The sequence below is a fragment of the Symsagittifera roscoffensis genome, chromosome 1 (assembly GCF_963678635.1).
Source record: "Symsagittifera roscoffensis chromosome 1, txSymRosc1.1, whole genome shotgun sequence".
NCBI lineage: Eukaryota > Metazoa > Xenacoelomorpha > Acoela > Convolutidae > Symsagittifera > Symsagittifera roscoffensis.
This window is the reverse complement of record NC_087062.1, coordinates 64,808,874-64,826,047: the sequence shown is the minus strand read 5'-3', so window position 1 is coordinate 64,826,047 and position 17,174 is coordinate 64,808,874. Positions and strand designations below refer to the sequence as shown.

At 33.0% G+C, this 17,174-nt stretch overlaps 2 protein-coding genes across 4 annotated transcripts in view; one reads left to right on the top strand and one right to left on the bottom strand.

The window, feature by feature from the left end:
* LOC134847759 (protein kinase C and casein kinase substrate in neurons protein 1-like) overlaps nt 1-8,998 on the top strand; it is a 29,821-nt gene extending 20,823 nt beyond the window's left edge. The window contains exon 7 of the mRNA XM_063864966.1: nt 8,114-8,998. Within this exon, the coding sequence (XP_063721036.1) occupies nt 8,114-8,319 (206 nt within the window). The 3' untranslated portion in view covers nt 8,320-8,998. The remainder of the gene's footprint in view (nt 1-8,113) is intronic.
* Nucleotides 1-17,174, bottom strand: part of LOC134847739 (uncharacterized) — a 569,481-nt gene that overhangs the window by 236,689 nt on the left and 315,618 nt on the right. Inside the window, exon 1 of one of the 3 annotated variants that reach the window (XM_063864945.1) lies at nt 194-204. The exons of the other annotated variants lie outside the window; for them this stretch is intronic. The gene's annotated coding sequence lies outside the window, so the exon portion shown is untranslated. Of the gene's footprint in view, nt 1-193; nt 205-17,174 lie in introns of those variants that run through there. 3 annotated transcript variants of the gene reach the window in all.

Sequence of the window (17,174 nt, the reverse complement as noted above, 5' to 3'; positions counted from 1 at the left end):
TAGTGGACAAAATTAAGCGCAAATTCAGGTTGTTATTCTCTAAAATGCCTGTTTTCAAAGTTCATTGGGACAATATTTACTTCGAATTTCAAATTTCCTCATCTGCACTAAGTTTCGCTTCGTAGTGAACCCTTTCTTGAATAAGCAGAGTGAAAAATTGTTCTAGCGACATAAAATTTTCTCAGCGAGAAAAATTTAATAAGTGTGAAAATTTTACTAAACTTGGCTGTTTCTGTCTTTTCACGCGGATTGAAAAACTTAGTGCAGCTTAGGAAATATGACATTTTCAGATCCGGATTACGTTGGTTAGTCTTTACACAAGCAATGCTTGTGTTATAGTATGAACTATCTTTTTTTCCCAAGCTAAGTCGCAAATGTTGTTGCGACACAAGTTTTGTTGCGATGAAATGTGTTCATTTTGATCAATAACCAACTATTAATTACAGTCAATGCTAAGGATTTTAACACAGACTATTATTATTCCGACCTTCGTAAACGGAAGTAACGGAATATTTGTGCTCGTGTGGTTTTTTTTTCTTCAGACAAATTTCGACTTTTTAACTAGCAGATTTTGACGGGATTATTTATAGCATTCAAAAAGTATTGTTGTCCTGAGCTTAAATTTGGAAATATATTTCACCTGTGATCATTTTTTGTAAAGCTACAGGGGGTTTTAAAATTGCCATGTACAATTTAGGGCAATTAACGCGCGATATATTTCGCGCTATTAACGCGTAAGCGGAGTTTCAATCCGTCATAGAAATCGTTCCAAATTGGTTGAAGGAAGCTGGTTTGCCGTAATTCATTTGTTACTAGGAGCGGAATTTATCACTTTGTACTTAATATGGCGTGTGAGGGGATGATTTTTACAAAAAATCTCAAATTAAAAAAAAATCTCTTTTTATCACATTTAATTTTTTCATGTTATTACTGCTCCAAAGACTGCTCTATAAATTGAGACATGTTAGTTGGTAATTTTTGTTCTATTGACTGGTACTGCTAATGCGTCCTAATCGGCGTGCGTCACTTAAGAAATTTTGTAGACACAATGTTTTACTTATTCAGTTTTTCCCAGTAGCGTTATTGAACATATGTTTGCTTGAGTATGCGAAGTGCAACTTCGCCTCTGTGTGAAAACCATACTTTGATAACTTCATAGAAGGTAGCTCTGATCATTTTCTCTCGGTCTATGTACAATTTTTTACTGATTTTCGAAGTGAACGTTGTCCAAAGTTGATATTGAAAACAGGCATTTTAGGGGGTAGAAACCCGAGTTTGCGCTAAATCTTGTCCACTAGTTTAGCTTGTGTTGATTTTTTTTTCTCAGAGAAAAAAATGTTGTTCATGCTCAAATTTGATTTTGATTTATTTTTATCAAGAGTCGATGAATGTTGTTGAGACTCTTATATAGGTTGTGATGATTTTTTTCGTTGATTTTTTCAGGAAAAGTTTCTTAATTTGTTAAAGCTCAAAATCACTTTTTCGCGGTTTGACTTCTGATTTCTTCTCAAGTTCTGTTCAGTTAAACGATGGCAAGTTCTACTATCGAACAGCGAAAGTGTAAATGTCATGAAAAACGCGACGGACTTCTAGTTTCGTAAGAGGATTTTTTTGCAGATTTTTCAGCAAAATTAAAAAAAATTTAATTGTTGATCCAGTTTTCTCAAATTGGGTAAATTTTATCAAAAAGTTGCCAATCATAAATTATTGTAGAAATTCAAAGAGCTTGAAGGGCATCTGTCGGTTTTTTGTTTCTGCTTACCTACCTTCATTGACTTTTTTCCAACTGTCTGTTGGCTTAGTTTTATTATCTCCAATCCAGTAAAATGAACAAGTTTTCTCTTTTCTGATATTTGATTTGCCCTGAAAACACTGTTTCTCTTGATTTTACAGCGATCTTTATCAGATGTGAGCGGAATGTTCTATCCGTAAACCTGCACCTAAATGTGTAGCTGGTTCATTTATTATTTGATTTGTACCATAAAGTGTCAGAAGATGCAACCAATTCTGCAAATAGTTTTTCAATAATTGTTGGTTTCAGAAAGGGGTGCTTGTGATTCAGTAGAAAGATAACCGGAACTAAGTCTTCATTACGCTTGCAATTAGCAAGCATTATCAAATTGGAATATAGGCTTTTTTTGTGTTATTATTAGCTACATTTTCGATAAGCAAGGTTTATCAAATTGGAATATGGATTTTTTTTGAGAGTCGATGAACGGAGCTCAGACTCTTTTATAGTTCGTGATGATTTTTTTCTTTTTTTATTTCAGAAAAGTCTGTCAAAATTTGTTCACGCTGAAATTTGGTTTCTCATATTTTTGATTTCTTTTTAAGTTCACTATATCTTCTCTGTTGAAGGAAGGCAAACACCACTATCGAACAGCAAAAGTATAAAGATCACAAAAAGCGGGATTGACTTTTTCTTCAAAAAAGGAATTTAATTTTCAGATTTCCCAGCGAAATGAAAATTTTACCTATTGATCCAGTTTGTTATTTTTAATATGTTATTTTTAACAAAAAATGTCAATCATAAGTTGTTCTAGAAAATCAAAGAGCTTTAAGGGCATAATTTTTTCTTGGAAATTCGAAAAATGAGATTTTTTCAAAAAACAATTCTTTTTTTTGTTTCATTGCGTGCTTTAACTATTTTCCAACTGTCTGTTGGTAATTTTTTTTTTCAATTCGTATTAATTTGTTAAACGGAAGGAAAATTACGCTCGCCCTTAACGAAAATTCAAATGGCTTGGAAGAAGTGCAAGAATTCCAATTTCAAAAATGGAGTTTAATTACAGGCGGAATATAAATGTTATCCATTGGACCAGCTTTTTCAAATTGGTCAGTTTTATCAAAAAAGTGTCGATCATAAAATTAAAGTTGATATTTTTTATTTCTTCAAAATGTTTTTTTTTGGTCAACTTGATTTCATTGATCTAACACTGCTCCAACTCTCTGGTAGCTACTATATTCATGAGATGTATAGTGCAACCCTTCTTGTACTCTTATAGTTAATGTTTTTTTTCTAGAAGAGAATGAAGAGTATTTGTACTTGCTATTGTTTTCTATCCAGATAGTTAGGTGATCAAAGTAGCCCTTCTGTTTACATTACTTCTCATGATGTCGGACCTTGAATGCCGAGAGAGATTTACCTGCAATTTTTGACGTAAAGGGTTTGTCATTTTTAATAAAAACATGCTTTTTACAATTAGTTGAAGATCTGAATAAAATTAGCCAGATAAAACTGCTGAGAAATTTCAACTTTTTAAATTCATTTTAGTTGAAGTTAAGAGCCCTCGCAGTTATAGTTAGCTCTTGTGTAGAAAATTCTACTATATTTTTTAAAGAATTCTAGAGAAATTTTACTGAACAGAGCAGATTCTTTTTTTTGGGTAAAGTTCATCGATTGCATAGTTTTTGAGGGATCGTTTTATATGTTGCCAGATAACATCAACTTGCTTTACTTTCAACGCATTTAACCTGTGAGCAGTTGTGAAGAGGCTTAATTTTTTGGGAGTTTGACAATTCGCTGGACCAAATTGTGCGCAATTTTATGCTCTTTTATGTGTATGTCTGATTTATTTGAGTGCAGCGCATTAGTCCAAATTTTAAAGATCTGAAACAATCATTTGAATATTGGAATAACGCAAGCTAAATGATGTCATAAATTTTTCTGCTAGATTAGATTTTTGTTTTTCCGCAGGTGGTGCTTATTGCACATGCGAATCGAGTGTATTTGTAGGAACCTTCTTTTTTTCCAACGTAAGTCGCAAATATTGTTGCCACTTGTGGGGCACCCCTACAGCTTTGACATTCGAATAATAATAAGTTAACACAGTTAATGCAGTTTTAATTCATCAAATGAACCGAAAAAAGTGATTTGTTTCAAACTACATAACAATAATGAAAACTCGTTTTCAGAAACTTTTAAACTCAATATATCTCGCAATTTTTTGAAATGCATATTTATTACATAATGTGTCTTTATGCTTTGCAATTTGTGACATGCAAGGTTAGTGTGGATGATTTCAGTTGGTTATATTCCAAATTATTACTTGCAAAACTGAGTCTATTTGTATTTGGCGACACTTGCTGAATCGATTGGCAATTTATTAGCATATAGAGCTGCTTTATTCGTGACTAGTGTTTGTCGGTTGTTAAGCTTACATGGCTGAAAGGATAGTGCGTGAGACTCAGTCTTTTTGTTGCAGTAGGTCGCAGATTCGAATCCTACACGTAGCCGAGTTTTTGCTAATTCGAGGCTTATTTCTACTTTTTCTTACTTCACTTCATAGAGCTGCTTTTTGGTTGTGTTCTCGCAAGTGTTTGCGAAGCGCAGCTTCAACCCTGTATTCAAGTTGATTTTAAAGAAACGATGAACGTATTTTAGACTCTTATATAGGTCGCGATGATTTTTTGTTTTTCTTTTCAGGAAAAATTTGTTTAGTCTCAATTTTTTTTTGCGGTTTGGCTTTTGGTTTTTGTTCAGTTCATTTGCTTTGTTCAAAGAACAGCAAAAAAACACTATCGAACAGCAGAAGTATAATGGTCACGAAAACTTCTTGTTTCGATAGTGGAATTGATTTTTAAAGTTTCTCAGCGAAATAAAAAAATTATTTATTGATCCAGTTTTCTCAAATTGAAATTATTTTGTCTAAATATCCTAAATTGTTCCAGAAGTTCGAATAAGCTTAAGGGCATCTCTTGTTTTCTTTGAAATTCGAAAGTTGAAATTTTTTAGAAAACAATCCAGTATTTCTGTTGTGTTCATTGACTCTTTTCCAACTGTTTGTTGGCTATGTTCTGTCACGGATCTTTTCCGTGTTCTTGGTTTGTTTTCCTTTTTAAGTTCATTTTTAACTATTGGAGCTACATATTGCGCATTTATTTGTGTGTGTTTGTGCAGTGCACTTTTCCCTATGTGGATCCTTGCGGAATTTTGCTGGTTTTAGTAGCCGTATAGTGAAGCACTGATAATTTCATTCAGAAGCACATTTATCCAAGAGTTTTTGAAATTTAAAGTTGGGAATGGCCCCAGTTTCCGTGACGTAGCGTGATGAAGGTGGTAGAAAGGAGAGATGGTGAGGTGGTTACGTCTTCGCCTCTCAATTGATTGTACGAGGCCCACCATGATTTGTGCTCGTTGCTTGAGGGTGAGGCGACGTTACCTAACCAAAAAATTGCATCTAGTTCTTAAGCAGGTACGCAACAGCGGCGAAGAGCTGCAAAACTTTTATGTTCTTTCTCTCGTGGATAATTCGAAACTTAATGTAGAGAGTTAGTTATGTCAAGAAGCCGTAATTCAAAGAACGTGTTTTATTCTTACAAGAAGCCGTAGAAATAACTGACTTCCAATCTTTTGCTTTTTCTCCTTAATTAATTGACCAATTGTATTGATTTTCTGACCAAGTCGTGCACAGGACAGTTATTTTATCACTTCAAAAAATCACTTTTAATACTTTTTGTGGTTCAGCAGCTGAGAAAAGTAGAATAGCAATAATTTACACGCAGCTGCAAACGCACGAGAGAGAGAGAGAGAGAGAGAGAGAGAGAGAGAGAGAGAGAGAGATTTGTAATAGTTGATTTATCATTTAGTACTTGAAGATAATTCAGCAAAAAATCCCACAGCACTACAAGGGCGAGATCTTATGTTCAAAAATGCTAGAATACGTTGTCTGCTGCATTTAAAAGTCTAATTGTCCTGTCATTCTAACACGCAGTCTTGTGAAGTTGCGATGAAAAAGGTGGTTTGTCACTAATTTTCGGTCGTTAGTTTTTTCCGACGAATAAATTATTTTTCTTATGCAAAATCACTCAAAAAGCTATCTCGACTGAGAAAATACATGGCTGCTACAATGGCATATATTTAAATGGTATTTTGAAAAAAAGTTGGTTAATTTTATATAAAAAAATGATGAGTTTTCTGATATTTATCCAATAGTTTTATGATGCTTGATTTGTAACTTCAAAGTTGAAAGTTTCATTGTGTTTTGTCGTAATTATACTCGTCAAAAGCAGTGTTGATTTAAATTTAAAAAATCGTTTTCTACACCTTAAATTTATTTTATTGAGTTTGTTGTAAGCGAGTTTTCGCATGCATGATATTTTAACAGATGTAATAATAGTTTTGCTGTCTTGGTTTTAATCTTATCACCAAAAAGTACAAGCATCGGTTTCCGTAGAATATCAAGTTATTACCCTTGCGATTGGCAAGGGTGTTGCGACCGGGTACTAGATTTTTTCCCGTAAATAATTTTATTCACAGATTTCGCCCGTGGAAAGATAACGTGTTTTACTTGCTCTGATTTAAATTTGGCTCTTTTTTACTTCCCTCGTGGGCTCGATTGTTGGATCTTCGTGGTCCCAGAAGGGGCGCGCTCATAACTTAACTATACTGGCTTAAATTTGCTATGAAAGGCTCACTAATAGCCTAACGTGGCTAAAAGAGCGCGGGGATACTTTGATGCTGAAACTTTAACGCGCATTATTTACGCGTGGCGAATTACATGCACCACGAAATTCTTCAAAATTCAATTGAGGCAGGCTAATTGGTCTTACCAATTCCATACACGATTCTTAATATTCAGCTTAAAATTCATAGTTTTTCAATACTTGATTAAGCAAAAACTATTCGAGGCCAGTTTATGGACAGTCGGAACATTCAAGGTGTTGCCCTGATACGAGCAGTTTTGTTGATGTTTTGTAATTGTTGGTGTTATTATGGCTGAAAGCGTAATGTTACTATGTAAGGTATGAAGATCAAATTTTTTCACAATTTTTAGTTCACCATGCCAAGTTTCATTGTATTATGAAAGTTAAAAGAGTTTTTCTAAATTGAAATTCAAAGGTGGGTGCAAAGTTGAAATGAGCCATAAGTTCAATTCCAAGGAGATTTTGAAGCAGAGGTGAAACTATATTTGAGGCGACCAGCTCGAGTTCGATTTCAATCGGGTCTTGTTTGTTTTCCATGCAAACTAAGGAACCACAAACTATCATCGGACTGGGTTGAGTGGTATATCATATTGGAGCCCTTACCGTCGTGATTCGAAATACATTGAGCGTCTCAGTGTTGCGAAAAACTTGAAATTTGTGAATTTTCGGTTTGAATTTTATGATTTTTTGTTTTGTTTCGAGCGAATAAAGCGAGCGAGCAGTCTTAAAAAGCTTACAATAGCTTAATTTAAAACGCAAAACTTAGTTTTACTTGAATAACGTTGAATAAGTTAATTTTGAGTTTTTTAGCGCCTTTGTGAATCAAAATTTTCAAAAAAACTGCAAAAAAAACTTGAAAAGTTTTCGAATTTTTTTTAAATTTTCTTTTTTCTTTTAATTTTTCTACCAGAATTGTTTTTATATTGCGTATTTTATTATACCTATCCAATATGCCTAGTCTTTAGTTTTTTTGTTCAGGTCCTTTGATCACAACACGCCGAAAAAAAAACTATAATAATTAGAAAAAACGTAACACAGTAACCGGCTATCCTTGTTTTTTGCAAGCTGAAAGTTTTAGGCTATTTTTTTTTCGTATTTTCATCGTCCGTCTGCTTAATTTTTTCGGCTTAGTTTCCGCAAAAAGTTTTTTTAATTTCAAAGTTTCTAATGGTGCAGGTCATTTTTTTCCCAGATTTTTCTTTTAATTTAATGAAAATGTTTGATAAAAAACTTCTTAGTTTTTTTTTCAATTGATTTTCCTATTCATTCATTTGCAATCAGAGTTATTCATTTTAGTATCGAAAGCGTAGCTTCGCCTCTGCGTCTCAAAAATCATTTTAAAAAAGAGCAATGTAGTTTTTTCTGCATCGGAACCTAGCTATGTTTTTCGTTCGAGGAGGTTGAAATCTGGTTTTTTGTTTGAAGAGGTTCAAATCTGGTTTGAATCAGCTTTTGTTTCCATTCCGGTTGATTGAAATGTTGCACTGGCAACGTTTTTGAACAGGCAAGGCTTTTGTTATCGGTAAGAAGCAAGTAGCCGACTGTCTAAATGATTCTATATGGAACAGTAGATAGTAGGTTAGTTAAGCGGACTCCCCCTCAAATCTAGTACTCATTGTTTTAATTATCAAGATAACTGAAGCGGTCTCTTTTGTGATTTAATTTTAACAACTGCTGTCGCTTTCAGTGGTGAGAGACGAATCGAAAGTGGAGCATGACGGAGTCCCGGTGAGAGCACTCTACTCGTACGAAGCAGACGAAGAGGATGAAATATCGCTCGACGCGGGAGAGGAGTTTGTCAAATTGGCCGACGCGGACGAGAACGGATGGGCATACGGTTTCAGTAAAAACAGATACGGGCTCTATCCGGCGTCATATGCTGAGGAAATATAATTGAGATCCAGCTTGAATTGTGGATGAAATAGGGATTCTTTAGGTCGAAGTCTCACACCTGTGAAAACTCCTCTCCGTTTGAGAATAGAACTTTTGCAAACTTCTATCTGCTTAATTTACAATGGATACAACTAATTAAATTGACCAGTTTAAGTAGTTTTTATTTTTGTATCATTTATCGACAAAATTTTTGTCTGAATATTTTCTATTAATTGCTTTTCGGGTAATTTTGGTTCTCCGGAACATTGAATCCTTTCTTTCTGTTCCATCCCAGAAGTCACACTTTGTGCTATAGATTTTGCTTTGCATCCTTTCTAATCATCAATAATCAATCAATCAATCCATTTTATACTTGCGTTGTAACAAGATCCAGCTTCTACAAGCCGCCATGTTTTGCCGCATATCCCCTCCGATTTCGGTGGTACTGTGCTGAATTCCCTCTGTGCTTACGACTTATTCCTTCAGATAAAACCCAGTGTTCCTGAAAGCTATCCTGATTATATATCGCTTTGGACTAGCAGATAATTTTTGTATATAATGTTCAATATTATTAACGTAATATTTGTGGTTACCTCGGAGAATATGATTTAATTTTTTGAATTGTAAATGAGCAGGTTGAGCATATTTTTTAGGCAATGGCTCATGACTTTATTTAAAAGAATTTAATTTTTTTTACTTCTATCAAGCGAACCTTACTTTGTCTCTAGGTTACGACTCAATTCTGATGTGAGCTAAAAACAGCATATGAATTTAAATACGGTTGATACATTGAATGAGCTTGTGTTTTGCATCTCAGGTGAGAGGATAGAAGTTCTTCCTGATTAGTTGTCATGTGTGTGCGTGTGCGAGTTTTTCCAATTTATTCATCTCTGCTATCAGCGATGTCCTACATGTAAACATAATTTCTTACAGAATAATTTTTTTCGATAGCTCTGATGAGGTGTTACTGAACAAAGGGAATTTTCACTTATTCAGATCACATGCTTTTTTTTCAGTAAAAAGTTCTAAATTTTGTTCACGTTTTTATTTTTTATATAGTGGCTTGACTTATGATTTCTTTTGAAGCTCGCTCTCCAAATTGATTTTCAAATAGATGTCTAAAATTCTTTTTTTTTGCAAATTGTCAATGAACGAATTATAATCATTTATTTGGGTTGTGTGGCTCTTTTTTTGAGTCGATGAACGTCATGAAGACTCTTATATAGGTCATAATGATTTTTAAAAAAATCAGGAGAAACCTTAAATTTTGTTCAGTCTCAAATTTGATTTTTCGCGGTTTGACTTTTTTACAAAGGAAGGCAAACTCCACTATCGAACAGCAAAAGGGAAAATATTTTACAAGATGCAAAAAAATTATGCGAAAATTGTGGAGCTTTCTATTCGCTTGACTACCAATTAGCAGTACTTAACGAACTGTTTTTGTGAATGAACTTAGAAACAGCCTCAATATAAGACGTTTTTTTAAAAAATGCATTCTAATCTGCAAAATAGTGAAAAAAAATTGGTTTTCCTTGAGCTTTGTTAGCAATTACATATGTTTTTGGTTGTTCGATTTTTGTATCATGCTTTCTCAAAACAAAAAGCAGCGATCTAATCAAGATCGAATTTTAAAAAAATGGGTCTGCTTACTTGTTTTATGTCAAATAAATCTAATTTTTGCGGCTTTTCAAAACAATAATCGACTTCTTTTCGTCCAATAATAATGGGAGTTTTTTTTTAATTTTGACCAAAAACTTTCTCGCGCAGTTTGTCCTAAAAATTAGTCTATATTAGCGGCAAAGTGTTTATTAATTGCAAAATTTTGTGGTTGTTTGGCCAGAATGGGTATCATGAAAAGTACGGAAGGGTAACAATCTGTAGAACGGTAGGTATACCATGGGTAGGGGAAGAGTGGAGCGAATCCTTCAGTGGGGACGCGAAATAAAACAGAAAATGAAACGAAAAAAAAAGTTTTAGCTGTTAGTTCTCTGAATCGACAATCACTCTGAGTAATTCAATAATGGAATCTGTTATTTGTCAAGATGTCATCCGAAAGTATTTTTCTCGAATTTGAAAAGCTTAAATGTGAATCAATTTTTTCCATAATTTTGAAATGTCAGAATGAGAATAAATCTTTGTCACAAACCTGTTTTTCACTGCAATAAACAAGTGTCTGCTGCATATATACGCTTAGAATTCATAATGCAACAGGTTGAAGATTGGTTTTCGTTTGAACCACCTTGATGGGTTTTGAACACAATAAATTCTAGTAAAAATTGCACTCAAAGGTTTGGCTTACTGTTACAACACCTCTTGTAGCATGTGTAAATGTTTCTAATGACGTGTGCTGTAATGATTCGGGCTATTGTGTTCACTGGGATATATTTTTATGAGATACCTTGGAATGGGATTTTTTTGCTGAGGATACCTTGTTCTGTCACCGAAAAGACTAAACTTAAGTGTTTTTTGTTTTCATGTTTTTCTTAAAAATCTTGATATATATTTTTTGAAATCAGTCCAAAAAATTGTCATTTGAAATAACTTTGGGTCAATTTTTTTCACAAGCTTTTATGCAATAAGACTCATTCGATAAGCTTGATTCTAATCAGAACTCAATTTTGTTTTTTTTTTTTGAAAAATTTTCAAAATGTTTCTTTTTTCGACCGCATTGATGGGTTGTGAACACAATCAAATAGAAAAAACTGAACTCAAAAATTCAGCTGGCTGTTACGTCAACTGTTGCATGGGGAAAAATCTTGCCGAATATTTTATTTGACATAGTTTATAATGTTATTGTGTCTACTGAAGTCTCTTGTTGTCAAAACAAGACTCGGAGAATCGGTTAGTCCATTACTTAATGAGACGGCGAAAAAACCAGCCCACAAAGTTTCTAAAATTGTCTCGCATATTTGCTCTTTTTCAAATCTCTAGCCGGATCATACTGTTCGACTTTGATATATACTTTGTCAATTAATTGTACTTCCTCTATTAACCGAATGAGAGCACTTTTCAAGCGCGGATCTAGTATTTGCTCACAGGGTCCAATTTTCAAAGTTTTTCTTGAATTTTTTCGACTTTGCTTCAGGTCGACTATTTTCCGAGCTCTTCTAAAACACTGTTTTTTATTTGCTGTTTTGATGAAATTTTCTGCTCTGCAGACAAAAATGTGAAAACAGAACAAAACGATGTTTTTGACACTTTTTGGCGCTCGTGGTTAACTCGGATAATGATTTAGTTTTTGAATTGTAATTGAGTAAGTTGAGCAAATTTTGGAGGCAATGGCTCGTAGTTTCTTTTAAAAAAATTAGAATTTGTTTTGTTTTCTATCAGGAAAACTTTTTTCGTATCTAGGTTACGACTCAATGCTGATAAGAACAAAAATTAACATATGAATTTAAATACGGCTGATAATTTGAACGAGTTTGTGTTTTTCATCCCAGTTGGCTGGATAGGCGTCCTTTGTGATTAGTTGTTGCTGAAAAAAGAGTCTTCAACTCTTATTCAGATAAAAACTTCCTTAGTTTTTCACGTTTTCATTTTTTGTATAGGTGGCTTGAATTACTTGAATGAACGAGATGAAGACAAATACGTAGAAAAACAATCAAATAGAAAAAACTGAACTCAAAAATTCAGCTGGTTGTTACGTCTCTGAATTGCCAAACAATTTGAAAATCCAATACTTGAATCAATTTTTCGTCAATATATCATTCAAAAATATTTTTCCGATTTTGTAAAACTTAATTGTGATTCAATTTTTTCCATAATTTGGAAATGTCAGAATGAGAACAATTTCTTCTCACACACCTGTTTTTCACTGCAATAAACAAACGTCTGCTGCACAATGTACGCTTAGAATTCATATTGGAACAGATTGAAAACTTATTCGCTACTCACCTTGGTTTTTGTGATCACCTATCAGTAACGCGCATCAGTGGTTCCTTGAAGTACTCGGGCAAACAATTTCTTCTAGAATTCGACTCCGTTGAATCGCTTAGAATTCCAATTTTTCTTGCTATTTTCAATCTGGCTAATAGAAGTAAATTAAACGTTCCGTTTTTCTGGTTGTAAATACGAAAAGTACTTTTTGGCAGTTTTTTGTTTTGTAATTCAAACTGTGCAGTCTTGAGATTTCCCAAAAAAATTCGGGTCAGAACAGAGCTTTATGAAAAAAAAAATCATTTTTTTTAAAGTTTCTGTGAAATGAGTTCATTATATCAAGTCCAAAAAAGTTTTTATTTCAATTCATTTTGGGTCAGGCTTTTGCTTTTGAAAAAAAAAATTCATGCAATACGACTCATTTGATAAGCTGGTTTCTAACAACAAATCGTTTTACTTCTTTAGGGTTGCTTACTGTTACGAAACCTCTTGTAGCATGTGGAAAAATCCGAATGTTTCTAATGACGTGGGCTATATTGTTTTTCGGGCTATTGTGTACACTGGGATATTTTGTTATGAGATACCTTGAAATGGGATACTTTTGTTTAGGATACCTTGTACTGTCACCGAGAAGACAATAGCATAGATTATTATTTGTTTTCATGATTTTCAGTCACCTCACAGCGCTTGATGAGATCGAGAGTGGTGTAGGATCAAAATTCTTCACTCGTAATAAAGACGATTCATTAGAGAAAAAAATCCATCATTGTCGAAAAAAGACTGAATATTTGGGCTTCAAAATTAATTGACGGAGCGAATGGATACTTAACTAGTAAAATCGGTTAGTCCATTAGTTTTTTAGAGGGCACGAAAATCGGCCCACATAATTTTCCAGATTTTTTCTTGCTATTAAACATCTACCCAAAATATTTTGTTCTACTTGGATGTAGATTTTGTCAAATAGTCGTGCTTCTTAGAATAACCGAGTTCGAGTTCCTTTCAGGGGCGTATCTAGACATTCTATAAATAATTCATATTTACATATCTTGGTTTACGTATCTTGGTTTAAAAAAAATCACCATTGAAAAAAGTTTTTTTTATGGAGTGCTGCAGTGCTCAATTTTAGGCCTACTTCTTTTCTTTATCTTCATAAATGATTTATCCTCAAGAAAACAAAAACTCATACTTTCCCTCATGCTGATGACACTGCATTTTTAAGTTCAGCATTAAAATTTGTCCGAAAAACCTTTTTCTCACCCTCGATACGATACCGATAAAACACAAACTATGAATTTCAAATAGTCAAAACAGAAAGTTGTTATTAAAGCGCAAATGAATAAGTGTTAGTGAAAATTGGAAATCATTTAGGTATTTTCAAGAACAGACAATAATTTTTTGCTAATCAGTTTTCTATTCTCAGTAAAAAAAACACATTTTGTATCAATTAAGCAAAGATTTATCCTAGAAACAATCGATACCTGCTTACAAAGCAATTGTGGAATCTATTTGTCAATATGGGGTTTTAATATCTGGTTCTTCAAACTTAATTGTCATGAAACAACTGGATTATGATCTCAAGAAAGTATACAGAACATTTTTATTCAAGTGTAAATTCGACCCAATAAAGTTAGCACGGGAAAGACACAAACTGTATACATCTACTGAACTGCATGCATGTTTTTGAAACTTTTAAACCATTATGCGAAAAATTTCCCGTTAGATTCTTAGCGCAACGTAAGAACTGAAGAAGGCCTAAGTAAAATTTTTTTTGTAAAATATCATAACAGAGAAGAAACTCACAGCGCTTGATGAGATCGAGAGTGGTGTAGGATCAAAATTCTTCACTCGTAATAAAGAAGATTCATTAGAGAAAAAAATCCATCATTGTCGAAAAAAGACTGAATATTTGGGCTTCAAAATTAATTGACGGAGCGAATGGATACTTAACTAGTAAAATCGGTTAGTCCATTAGTTTTTTAGAGGGCACGAAAATCGGCCCACATAATTTTCCAGATTTTTTCTTGCTATTAAACATCTACCCAAAATATTTTGTTCTACTTGGATGTAGATTTTGTCAAATAGTCGTGCTTCTTAGACTAACCGAGTTCGAGTTCCTTTCAGGGGCGTATCTAGACATTCTATAAATAATTCATATTTACAAAATATTTTATAAGTTTTGTCGACCTTGTTTTGATTCTTTAGCTATTTTGATTCTGCAAATTTGTAAAGTTTTTTTCTGATTTGATAAAAATTTTCGCACTGCGGGCAAAGTTTTGTATTACAGACAAAAGAAGTTTTTTGACACTTTTTGAAAGGTTTTGATCGATAGTTGTGTTTTTGTTCCGCGCTCGCTCTCCACTAAAACTTTGTTTTGTCTCCAATAGTGCCTCTAGAAAAAAAATGGGCTCCCTGTCACTTTAGTGTTTTTGCAGATTTTATGTGTCAACCAACGTGTTTTTATGTTTTTTTATTGTTTTTTTGTTAAATTTTTTTTATATTCATTTACTTATTTTTATTGATTTTCTTTGCATTTTTTGTTTTCACTCATCTGTTTAACCGAAGTTTAAAAAAAAGAAAGTTGAAAATAATAATAATTTTTGGAAAACTTTTTCTTTCGAGCTAAAAAATCAATCGACCAAATCCAAAAAAAGGTTTAAAAGGAAACTGTTCAGTGACAAAAAGTGCGATCATTACCAGAAAACTTCGAAAAGCTAACAATATTAAGAGAAACTTTGAACGAAAATCCAATTGCAATTGGTATAGCTGAAACTTGGATGAAAAAGAAAGAAAAAAAATCTGTTCACAAAATGAGCGACTATCATAATATTGAGACGAGTTTGGAAATTACAACAGAGACAAATAATTGATCAAACTTTAAACCAAACCACTTCAAACCGAATTGGTATTTTATAGCAAAGGCAAAGCACTTTCTTCTAATATGTGTTTATATACCACCTTGCTCGGTTGATGAACAAACCTTTAAATCATTGGAAAAATTAATCATTCCTTCTAATGCAACGCAAATTATTTGCGGTGACTTCAAAAAAAATATTGCCGGATCATCGAAAAATTATTTTGTTTTGTCAAATATTCAAAAGTGAAGCAAAAAGATCAAAACCGGTATTAGATTTACTTTTTTCTAAAAATCTAGGTTGTTAAAAACATCTCACAGCAACACTTTTGCATCATTACTTTATAGTAATGAAACAAAAACAATACTTGATTTATCAACTCAAGTGTTTTTTAATTGCAGATTCTAGAATAAAAACTATTAGCTTTAGGCTTATACAGAACCTCAGAGAAGAAGTCAAAATAAAACTATCAGTTAATCGCTACAATTTCACGCATATTAACTGTGAGAACGCATTTCTCAATTTGATTACATTTTTCATTGAGTTATTGAACAAATTTGTACCAGCAAAAAAAAAAGAAAACGGAAAAGTAAAAAACAGAGCAAACAACAAAGTTAGACTTCGGCAATTCTACCTCAAACAAAAAAATTCCATAAGCCGTGAAAGGTATAACGCGCAAGAAAAACACGTTAAGCACCTGATGCGAGACAAGAAATTATCACACTACTAAATGAAAATTAACACAAAAGCTGAAAGTAATTGCAGGGAATTTTTCACACTTGTCAATGATGTAACCTAACCGGTGAGAGTAAACCAAAAATTATGAAAATGAGTCGAAATTTCAAAAAACAGTTTTCAACCATAGGAGAAAAATGAGCAAAAGAGATAAAAACGCAGCATAGCTAAGATGCGAGAGCAACACTTACAATCAAAAACCTTAAGACCGATTAAAATATTTAAAAATTATGAGATCTTACAAAATTTAAAATCAAATTTTAATGCAGATTCTTTCAATTTGAAATTTTTTCTTGAAACTGATAGTTAACAATAACGTCCTAGTGCTCCAATAGTTAATTACAAAAGTGTTTCGAAAAAGGCAATTTTCGTGCGTGCTTAGAAACTGCAGAAGAATTCCAGTTCATAAAGAGAGATTTAAACGTAAACCAAAACTACAGACTAGTTTCCTTGCCCGCTTCGGGTAAATTATCTGAAAAAACTATCTCATAATGTTTGAAAATACTAATTGAATAAACGAGTTTTTCAAAGATCACAATTTTCTACAGATTATACCATTTTGCTTCACAAAAGACTTAAGCTCAATTGATGCCGTAGTGTCACTTATTGAAACGATCCGACTTGAGCGAGACCATAAAAAATTAAGCAATAATATTTTATTGATCGTGAAAATGCTTTGGGCATGTTAAACCACACACAACTTCTAGAAAAACTTACTCTTATGGGTTGCGTGGTCCCATTTTTAAATGCTTCGCATCCTATTTTGAAAATTGGACACAGTTTACGTATCTTGGTTTAAAAAAATCACCATTGAAAAAAGTTTTTTTTATGGAGTGCTGCAGGGCTCAATTTTAGGCCTACTTCTTTTCTTTATCTTCATAAATGATTTATCCTCAAGAAAACAAAAACTCATACTTTCCCTCATGCTGATGACACTGCATTTTTAAGTTCAGCATTAAAATTTGTCCGAAAAACCTTTTTCTCACCCTCGATACGATACCGATAAAACACAAACTATGAATTTCAAATAGTCAAAACAGAAAGTTGTTATTAAAGCGCAAATGAATAAGTGTTAGTGAAAATTGGAAATCATTTAGGTATTTTCAAGAACAGACAATAATTTTTTGCTAATCAGTTTTCTATTCTCAGTAAAAAAAAAACACATTTTGTATCAATTAAGCAAAGATTTATCCTAGAAACAATCGATACATGCTTACAAAGCAATTGTGGAATCTATTTGTCAATATGGGGTTTTAATATCTGGTTCTTCAAACTTAAGTGTCATGAAACAACTGGATTATGATCTCAAGAAAGTATACAGAACATTTTTATTCAAGTGTAAATTCGACCCAATAAAGTTAGCACGGGAAAGACACAAACTGTATACATCTACTGAACTGCATGCATGTTTTT